This window comes from Nannospalax galili, unplaced genomic scaffold, assembly GCF_000622305.1.
Source record: "Nannospalax galili isolate Female #2095 unplaced genomic scaffold, S.galili_v1.0 scaffold488, whole genome shotgun sequence".
In the NCBI taxonomy this organism is placed as follows: domain Eukaryota; kingdom Metazoa; phylum Chordata; class Mammalia; order Rodentia; family Spalacidae; genus Nannospalax; species Nannospalax galili.
Window position 1 is genome coordinate 2138470 of NW_008360316.1, and position 10914 is coordinate 2149383.

Below are 10914 nucleotides of genomic sequence, written 5' to 3' on the forward strand. Positions count from 1 at the left end.
AAAAATGTATTTACTCAAATTCAGAATAGTATTTGCTATGAAATTTCTCACATAAAGTGAAAGTTGTGTTTAAACCTGCTGTACTTCTTACTTTTAGGTCTTTTGGACTTGGCGACATCTTACTGTGAAAACAGACTTAAAAAGCTCTGTCAGCACATTATCAAGCGAGGAATTACTGTGGAGAATGCTTTTTCGTTATTCTCCGCTGCAGTCAGATATGATGCAGAGGTAACATAAACCTGCACACAGCAAAGCAGAACAGCCCCAGCTCCCTCACCACAAGCCCATTTCCATTCTCTCTCTCTCCTGTGACACAAGGAATGTCACATCTCTTTAGGGACTCAGTGAACACTGACTGATCCTCAACAAAGGGTGAAATCTGGCCTTGCTTCTTTAATTCTCGGTTCATTGTGTCAAAATCAGTTGTTTCTCTACTCCCACTTTTAACTAACTGACTGAGGGCCCCACAGAGCCCTGTAGTTGGAGTGCCATCCTCCACTGGACTGACAAGTCATGTACTGTAGTTTCTAGTCTTTTGCAGTGACAGTGTGCTTGTATCTCCAGACCCACTTTGCTGCCCTCCCTAACTCTACCCTGTCAGAAGCCCAGGATGCCATGTGATTTACATCTGTCTGTGTGTGTCTGGAATTCTGTCATTTTCCCAAAACTCAGTTATTCTTGTGTGAAGAACTTACTGTGTATTCCTTTTAAAAAATTAAGATTTTAGTTAGTGTATGCACATGTAGGTGTATGCCTGTGTGTTTTTGTGCATGTGCACACACTTGCCATGCATGGTGTGCATCTGGAGGTCAGAGGACAAGTTTTGGGAATCAGTTTTCTCCTTTTTAAAAAATTTTTTTTTCATAAATACAAGCTTTATTTCTAGCAATAAGGACTAACAAAATACATGATAAATTGACAAGACCATTTCTAGTATTCAAGGTATAATGATGGATATAAAATAAAAACATCTAAATGATTATCAACAAAGTCAGCCATTCTAAGCAATTAACAAGAACAAACTAGATCTCACTTCACTAGCATGAAAAGTTTTCTTCAAAGCACAAGTACAAACATTTAAAATCATATGTGATATGAACCATTGAGTGCTAGATATAATTGTGTAACTAGTCATACATGTTGTCTATGGGTCTCTGTGATCTTACATATGCATAGATATTTTCTAGCAAAGTGTATGTTACCAGCTATATGACAGTAGTGTGGTAATTGATAAGACAGTGATTCTTAGAGCAAGGGGAGATTTTAATTTTGTGGTGAAGGCATACAAATTATTTGAAAGTTGTAAGTTGTTAGGCATATGGCACAAGCTACCTGTTTATGAACACAGCCTTCATTATGGGAAAAATACAGAATAATCACTCATTCTGCTCCATGCCATATTATTTTCAAATTGTCTTTTACTCTTTTTCAGGTGTAATTATTAGACTATACCTAAAACTTAACTTTGAATCTTTTTCTTAATATTTTTTATTTTTTAGAAGGGGCATTTCATTACAGCTTTTATGTGGAATCCAGAGATGGAACTCAAGTTGTCAGGCTGTGCAGCAAGTGTCTTTACCCACCGAGCCATCTCACCAGTCCCCTTTTTGTTTATTTTATGCTTAGCTGAATTTCAAATCTGGGGTTCTTGATTTCTGGAGAGGGTGAATGAGTGATGTTTCTGGAGTCTGAAATCTCAATGTTATGTTATTGAATTTTCTTGAGGTTGAGCAGTGCCTCAGACAGTTAAATGCCTCATGAGCAGGAACTCATTTACCTGTGTGCACCCTATTTACCTGTGTGCTGCAACACCTGGTGTGTATGACACTTAATAGCAAACATTTTGAGTCCATGAAGATAGTAGCACAAAATGGTGCAGTAAAGATAATTCATGAACTAGTAGTTGATTTGTTTGATCTTTCAGATTCATAAAGCTGGTCATGGTGATGCATGCCTTTAACCTCAGCAGGTCAAGAGGCAGAGGCGGGGAGATCTCTGTATGAGTTTGAGCCTAGTCTGATCTGTATAGCAAGTTCAGACCAGCCAGACCTATAAAAGGGGGACCATTTCTCAAAAAAAAAAAAAAAAAAAAAAAAAAAGTAAAAAATTCAAAGTGGTGAGCTAAGGCAAGCAGGTCAAGTGACACCAAGCCTATTCTTAGAGACATTTTGTCAGCATTTGATAAGGCAGAAGCCCCCATATCAGGAAATTACTAAAGAGCCACATTGTGGTTTTTGAGGTGTAACAGAGGATGGACTTTGTATCCATCACACTGAGGGATCAAAGTTGACCATTATGTCTCATACTTTCAAAATGTATCCTATTTTTGTTTGAGGTTCTTTTTTGATGATAAATATTTCATAAGGTCAAATGTAGCTGACTTTGTAGCGTGACAACAAATGGAAAGATGACCAAGTAAATTGTTTCTAATGGGAAATAGAGATACAGTTTGTTTTCCTACCCTCCCTGTGGCAACTCGAATCTGTTTATTGGAAATGCTATTTTTTTTTAGACTTCATTTCCACCCAGTGATACAAAATTTTAAATTTGGTTGATGCTTTTTCTCTCCATTTAGGGACTGATTCTAGAATCTTCCCTGTCCCTCTCCACACTTCATGTTCATGAGTTCTTTGCTCAATAGTAAGACCTCAGTGACTTAATACCAGTCTGGACAACCTGGCTAGAGGCAAACAACTTAGACCTAGTTGTTATAAATTTGTTTCTCATCTTTACCTAAAACCCATTTTTAAAAGTTAATAGAAAAACCTTCACGCCACTGCTATTGCAACAGTTCTTGTTTTCTTTATTTTTCTCACTTTGAGTTATAAACATTAAGAACTCTTCCATTAGAGAGACTACAAATGCATGTGATTCCCTGGAGCCTGTCACAGTGTGGACACAGAGCTAGCACTCAAATGTGTGCTGGGCTGAATCAGTGAATATAGTGAGACACTGAAAATAGAGAACTGAATGAACAGATACACATGAACCACTTCACCATGAAGGGGCACTTTGGAAAAGTATCTGAGACAACAGATAAACCTTACATTCTACCAGGATTACACATTCAGTGTGGGAACATAGTAGCATCACTTCTATGATAGGGTTGTTTGGTTCTGATGCCGAGCTTTGTCATTGGCTAGTGTATTTTTACATTTTTATTTCCTTAATATTGTGGAATGTAGTAAGTAACCATAGCATTGAGAGTATTAAAAAAATCAAATCCATTTATTATATGTATTAGTCAATTGGAAGTTACTGTGGTTGAAAGTTAACTATTAAAACTATTTTCAGAAGGCCTCCTTGGGGTAGTAGATTACTGTAAGGGTGTCTGGGTGGAAGGAACACAGGTGTCCATTTGCTTCTCAGTTTTCTTTTCTGTAGGAGTTACTGTGATTTTGACAAATGATTTTGAAGTTCATGTACAAAAATAAGTATAGAGTGAGTAGTTCTACTTAAAGCAATGCCATCGTTGGAGGTCTTAGGCAAAGAATACATTATTAAATGTGGCAGATTTTATAAATAAGGACTAAACAAGGAGCACTTAAACAGTCGTCCTGTAGAGACAGCAAGAGAGGAAATGAAATTCATTAAAATGTTGCTTCAAAATAGCTTAGTATCTCATTGCAACATTTTTGAAATGTTTGTGAAGGAAGAAATTTTTGTTTCCTGTGATATGTATTTACACACTTTAGAGAAGTAGTTGGGATGTATTGTTTCACCAAATGAGAAAACTTTCCAGGAAATTGTACTTTCTGAGCAACTTACCTTAATGATTTTGCTTTTGGTGAGAAGCAGTAAATATGACACTAGGAATATGATTCTAAAGTGTTCTGGATATCGGTGTTGAAAAACTTATTACGAAAGCCAGCTTTTTTTATATTTTGGAAAGGGCTAAATTAAAAGTTTGATTGGTTTTGGTGTAGCAGGAGAAAGCATATTAACTTTTTTGCCATACGATAACACATGTAAATATATTCTGAAAAACAAAAGTAACCAGGCGTGGTTGTGCATGTCTTTAGTCCCAGCACTTGGGAGTCAGAGACAGGCAGATCTCTGGGAGGTTGAGGCCAGCCTGGTCTGTATATAAAGTTCCAGGCCAGCCAGGAATACACAGTGAGACCCTGTCTCAAAAACAAAAAACCCAGATAAAAGTAGAAGCCACTCTGATCTGGAATGGTTTGTCCTTGATACACTATAAAGTGAAGTACAGACTTTTGGTTCGAGGCTTTGTTTTATAATTAGCGGGTTTGGATAGAGTTAGGTGGGTTGGTGATCTTTTGCCATCTCACTGGTGGCAATGACACTGGACAGCCATGGTCTCAGAAGGAGGGTTAATATCTGACTATTTTCACTTTGAAATTTTTGAACTGATTAAGAACTTGACGAAATGCTGCATTAGCATTTTTAAATAGAATGTTAAAATCATCAGTCTTCTGTGTTTTAAGAAAGAAAATCAGTGGAAAGGAAAAACATCTTGGTTTTCAGATTGTGGAATGATTGGAATAATTTCAATATTTGAAGATTTGGAATGAGGGCCCAAGAGGTGGCTCAGCAGGTAGAGGCACCTGTCGCCAAGCCTGATGACCTCAGTGGAATCCCTGAGACTTACACATAGTAGAAGGAGAGAACCAGCTGCCACAAGGTATCTTCTGACCTCCACATGCACCCACACACATATACACACAAAATGAATAAATAAAAATGTAAAACAATTTTTAAAAGATGGCATAAATTGGCAAATTATTTCAAAATGGCTATTTCAAATTTTGTTGTTCCCTGCTAAATGCAATAAATTTGATACTTGATTTGCCCCAGAACAACTTTGAAATAATTTTGCCACAGACCGTGAAAAAATTTAGTTTCTAATACAAAGACCTCTTGATTTTATACCCTCTCCACCTCCATGTTCATGGACCTTAAAGAGTCCTTTAGTTTTATGTATGAACTTTTTTCATCTGCCAATTAAATGATCGTTCATCTACCTTGATTGTGTTGTGAACTTTAAAAAAAAAAAACCTAAAATGATACTTTCATAATTATTTTATATTTAAAGTTTAGCAATCCTGTTATGATTAACTTACTAGTTGGCCGAAAGTTGCATTTTCACATCTAGATATTTGAAGATCTGACCATTTGCATGTGAGACGAGCAGGTACTGTAGATTAGCATGTGAGTGGCCTCATCAAAAGGTTGTGTATCTGTTTTACACAGCAGAGACACACTAACCCAGGGTGTGGTTGGTGCATTAAGCTCCTTGACTGTGTGTGAAGGGAATGAGCTCACAAAACAGTGACTCTGTCTTCAGAGGCATTCTGTGGTTTCCTTCTCATACCTGCTTTAGACATGCTTCACTTGTTACAGCTAAATCAGGTTTTAATTGTTTTCAGTATGCTGAAGTTTGACTTCATAGTTTGAAACTATGAAGTATTTATTGACTAGCAGGACATACCACCATTCAGACTAACCGGTGAGAAGAGGAAGACAGCTCAGAACTGTTTTCTTAGGTGTATGGAGTGAATTATAGTTAGAAGTACTATTTGCACCCAAATTATGGGAAAAGGTTCTAAGTTTGTACTCAAGGTAATTTCTGCACAGTTAGTGAGGTGAATAAGTTCACTTTTTCATACACATTAAGATGATCTTGAATTCCAGATTTGCATACACGGAACTGATGAGGCTTGACATGGTGGCACATACCTGTAGTGGCAGCCTCTGGGAGGTAGAAGCAGGACGATCAGGAGTTTAAGGTCAGCCTTGGTTACATAGTATGCTTGAGGCTAGACAGGCTGCGTGAAGAGCCTGTATAGAAAGCAAAAAGTGCTATGGTTCTTTCTGTGATGCCAGAATTTAGTATTTTTCTTTCTTTTCTTTTTTTTTTTTTTTTTTGTAATGAACTTTGAAGTTATATAATTAAAATGTACTGTTTGAAGATCCTTTAATGTGGTTTGAAGAATTTGCTGTGCTCCTGGATGCTTACTTCTCTCAAAATTATGTACAAATAAACTAGTTTACTATTTCTGATTTTTATTTTGGGGGGTGGTCACTGGTGATGAAATCTAAAGCTTTGCACATGCTTGGCAAATGCTGTACCACTGAGCCATGTTCTCAGACCTTTTGGTGCTAATTAAGATTAAATGTGACTTTTAAAATCTCATGAAAATAATTTGGTTTTGAGAGCTGTTTATTAATACTGATAAAGCAGTGCTTTTCCTTAATCATTTGAGGAGTGTTTTATATTGTTTCACATTTTAGTGTATTATAATACACAGAGCATTCAGCTATACATTTAACCCACTGGTGAGATGTATCAAGTAGGTAGAAGTGCTTGCTGCCAAGCCTAACAACCTGAGTTTGATCCCTGGGACCCACATGGTGGAAAGAGAGACCCAACCATTGCAAATTTTTCTCACTTCTACTTGTGCACTGTGGTACGTGTGTACCTCATAAACAAATGTACCCCATGAACAAATAAAAATATAATAAAAATTAAAAGCATGGGTCTAGCCCATGTGTGGTGGTCTGCATCTGGGGAGGTTTGAGACAGGAGGATTGTCAGTTTGAGTTCAGACCAGTCTGGGCTACATAGTGGAACTTTGTCTTTTAAAATACAAAAGATTTTTTTTTCAAAACCTAGATCCAGAGATGTGCTAACATTTCAAATGTGCTTTGAATTATCTAGAAAATGAAACTCTGGTAGCAGCTGACTGAGACACATTAGCTGTGATATCTCTCCTTCCTTCCCTCCCTCCTTCCCTGCCTCCCTCCCTCTCTTTCTCTCCAGGGTCTCCCTGTACCCCCTGCTGGCTTGGTACTCACTAGGTAGACCAGGCTAGCCTGGACTTCACAGACCTCTACCTGTTTCTGTCTGCTGAATGCAGGGGCCTCCATGCTTGACTATGGGTTTTCTCTTAATGGTACTCACCTGGGTCAGGGTCAGTTTTCAGAATTTAGGATGTTTTTCAGCCAGGGACAGAGAACCCTTATAGTAAGGAAATAAAAGACGTTCACAGTAGAATGCACTGAGAGCAGAAAAAGGTCTACTTGCATGGAATCTTCTCTGCTGTGTCTAAAATGCCCGCCTTAGGGCAGCTGGGATGGGAAGTCAAGATCCTTCAGGTTAAATGTTGAATTCTGTGTTTGATAGAACACTGAGTTGTTGACTTTCAGTGTACAACTTAGCAACTGGCCAAGTTAAAAAGATCAAGCCATTTGTGATCCAAGCCTGTAGTGTTCTTTATATATGATGTATTCTTTTTGTATACATCCGGGGTGCCACCTGAATTGTTTAGTGAGTATATGTTTAAACTTTTGAAGGCACAAACATTATTGGGGGCTTTCAGGAGTGAAAAGGTGCATTAACACAGACAGAAATTGGTTTTTAAATTGTTGAAGCTTGCCATTTATATGTTGCTACATTTCAAATGTTGGTAGTTGGTGACCCTGTTTGTCTGACTGAGAAATCCAGTCTGTGTAGATACTTATCTGAGGCCAACTAGGAACTTAATAGCATGCTGGAAGTTTTGGATGTCATTCTTTGGAGTTTAAAAAAATGAAATCCTTTTTATTAGGAGAGCATGAAAGCAAAATTTTTGAGATTTTCTTTTTAAATGTCATTTTAGGCTGACCACAGATTTTTATCTTTTATTTTCTAAAGGCTTTTCTTACTTAAATTACCCTACATCATAATTATTTTCTAATTTCTTGAATGTAACAAAATACATAGGGACTAAAGTGGCATTGAGCTTTGTACAGTGTCTTGTGCTATCTGGACTGTGTGAAACCATGGGAGGCCCCCAGGATTGTGTACATGTCACACTTGAGCTGGAGAAACCATGCTTTTACTCTGTTGTGAGTAAATTGTACATTTTTCTGGTATCATGTGGTCATCATATTTGCCTTGTTAGAGGTATCTGGCCTCAACTATCTTTTCTTGGGAAGGGTGAGAGTTGGGATGAGGGGATCGAAGAGAATCAGTTCAAAGTTAATAAAGCCCTCTTCTTGTTTTTATTTTTGTTGTGTATGTCCAGGATTTAGAAGAATTCTGCTTTAAGTTTTGCATCAATCATTTGACAGAAGTTACACAGACAGCGGCGTTTTGGCAAATGGACGGCCCCCTGCTAAAGGAGTTCATTGCTAAAGCCAGTAAATGTGGAGCCTTTAAGAACTGAACCTGAGGCTGCTGGGCTGTGTGTGAGTGCTCTGGGGCACTGTGGGTGATGTGTCCAGTTTGTGCTCCATGGGTGATGTAATTCTGCAGGTAAAATCCATCAGGTTGCTTTGTCTGCCTTGGAGACTAACAGTGCTCTGTGGGAGTATATGAAGGTTGTATGCTTTTCCTGAGCCCGTTCTTCACAACTCTTGTTTCTAGACATGTATATTTTAAATGTGGCTTTTCTTACATTTGGGCTAGAACATTGTGAAAGGATAAACATTTAGCTGCTTTTGCTTTTTTTCATTTTGATGAAAGGAGCTTCTGAGCTTGGATGAAGGGAGTTGGTGGCAACTTCCCTGGGCCACATATCATGACCATTTGACACCAGTTTCCATAGCAGTGATTTGTGAGAGGATCATAGACTCCACTCCACTGCTCTCTGAAGTGCTTAGTTGTGGCAGAACCTTCCAGGGAGTGGAGGGTCAGCACTGCCTAAGGCTTTTGTTGGTGTGCTTTTGCTATTCTTGTTTTTAACTTCTGCCTTCAGGGTGTATCAGAGGGATATTTTGTTTAATGTGATTAAATCTACTGAATAATTAAGAAAAGACATGCTTAGGTTTGTTAAGATTCTCTTAAGGTAAAGGTGCTTATCACCAAGCCTGATTACCTGAGTCCAATCCCCAAGACCTACATAGTAGAAGGAGAGAACAGACTCCCACATGTTGTCATCTGACCTCCAAATATGTGTCAAGGGCATATGTGCATCCACATACATGCCTAATAAATATAATAAAAACTAAAAGAAAAACATTTAGGGACCTATAAAGAGTAACACTTAGAATTAACCATGAAAAGTTGATAATAAAATAAACTTGGTTTGGATAAAGGTACATGCTTTATACAGTAGAATCTCCACTACTTGTCCAACAGTGTTTTATTAGGATTGAGTTTGAGATCTTAATACAAATCACCTCTTCACCTTCCCCATAGGTCCTAACAATGTTATGCCCATTTTCATGTCTGCTGCTTTATGACTTTATAGGATTATCAAAACGCCCTTCTTATAGGACTCAATAGAATTTTCATATTTATTTTGTCTGGTCCAAATTCCATCACAAATTTATTTGAAACTTCATCTTCCAGTTCCAGGTTTGGGTTTCTTTTTAATGTTTCAGGAATACTATTTAGCACAATTTAACCTTGAAATAGGGTCCCCAGTTCATAGTTTTCCTAGAAAGGTCTTATTTAAAAGACCTTTTTTTTTAGGGTCTCATCATGAAATGTGACTGGGATTTAAGAGTGCTCACACTCCAGTTTTATCGTGTCCATTGAGCTTTAAGAGCAAGGCTTTGTCTGCTCTGTTCTCTGGTCCATGACCCCCTTTGCTTTTGTGAGAGCTCCCTTGATATACTCTGTTTCCTGCTTCGAAGGGCTCCTCTGGACAGAGCCTGAGTTGTTCAGTCACACTGACAAGAAGATAATGCTGCTGCTCCTGTTCCAGCAGTGTTTTAAAATGTGTATGTATTGGGGTGAAGTGGTGAGGCACCAAAGGTAGGAATTGTCGACAGGCAAACCCAGAACTCCCATCCCTTTTCTTGATCATTTCCCAAATGATTGCTGCCTGATGAAGAGTTAGTTCTGCAGTGACAGGATCGCACTAAGATGATGAACACCCATTAGTTTAATTTGCTTTTATGGGCAATGTTTATAACTATAGCCTTATGGTCTCAAAGTGGTAACTTCAGTATGTTTACTATTGTTCTTACTTGAAAAAAAACCTCTTCAAGAAAAAAAGCACAAATTACAGCTGTAAATTGGTATCCATAGATAGTCTATTCAACAAATACTGAATTTCTGATTAGAGATGAAGCAGTGCTTCTCAGATTACCAAGTAACTTGTATGAGTATGTATGTATGGTGGTGAGAGAACAAGTCCTTCAGAATGTGCTGCGGTGTTTGTTTTTTTTAATATAATATTTTTATTTTTCTACTTTGTTTTGTTGTTAATCATAGAAGACAAAAACTGTTCTTTGAATTGATTTTTTTCATCTGATATAATAATGGAAGCCAGAGAGGTCATATTTCTTAAAATATCCCAAACTGTACTCTTGAATTTACTGGAACAATGTTTGATACTCTAATATTCAGGCTGCATTTATGTAATGCTTAGAATGACATATTAATAAATAATCTCTTAAGGCAGGCATGTACAATTGTCTTTTTTCTCCCCTTTAAAAGTCAATTGTATACAGACTGAAAAAGGAGGGAATTTGGTGGATGACACAACATAGATTAACTTTGTTGACATTATACTAAGTGAAAAATCAGGCAGAAAAAAACAGCATATGGTCCAGTTTGTAGAGGCAGAAAGAGGCAGGAGCTAGGGTTGGAGAACAGGGAGCTGGTAAATAGACAGTTTCCATTTTTCAAGATGAAGAGTTCTTTGGATGAATGGTGGTTTGCAATTATATTTAATTTCACTGAACTATATTCTTTAAAGGGTTGAGATGGTGAATTTTAAAAAAAATTTATTTTTGCTGGGAGTGGTGGTGCACACCTTTAATCCCAGCACTCGGGAAGCAGAGGCAGGCGGATCTCTGTGAGTTTAAGGCCAGCCTGTTCTACATAGTGAGTTCCAGGACAGCTGGGGCTACATAGAGACCCTGTTCCAAAAAGACCAAAAAAAAAATTTTTTTTTTTAAATTTTATGTGTATGTGTGTATTACCTACATGTAGGTAAGTGCACCCATGTCGTGCAA

General features: G+C 37.7%; 1 protein-coding gene across 8 annotated transcripts in view; it reads left to right on the plus strand.

Moving 5' to 3' along the window:
- Positions 1-10914, plus strand: part of Rcbtb1 (RCC1 and BTB domain containing protein 1) — a 66607-nt gene that overhangs the window by 37280 nt on the left and 18413 nt on the right. For 7 of the 8 annotated variants that reach the window (XM_029559565.1, XM_029559564.1, XM_017796082.2 and 4 more), the window contains 2 exons: positions 98-228; positions 8031-10361. In XM_029559565.1, the coding sequence (XP_029415425.1) occupies positions 98-228; positions 8031-8171 (272 nt within the window). In that variant the 3' untranslated portion in view covers positions 8172-10361. Of the gene's footprint in view, positions 1-97; positions 229-8030; positions 10362-10914 lie in introns of those variants that run through there. The other variant, XM_008824978.2, reaches the window with a different exon arrangement.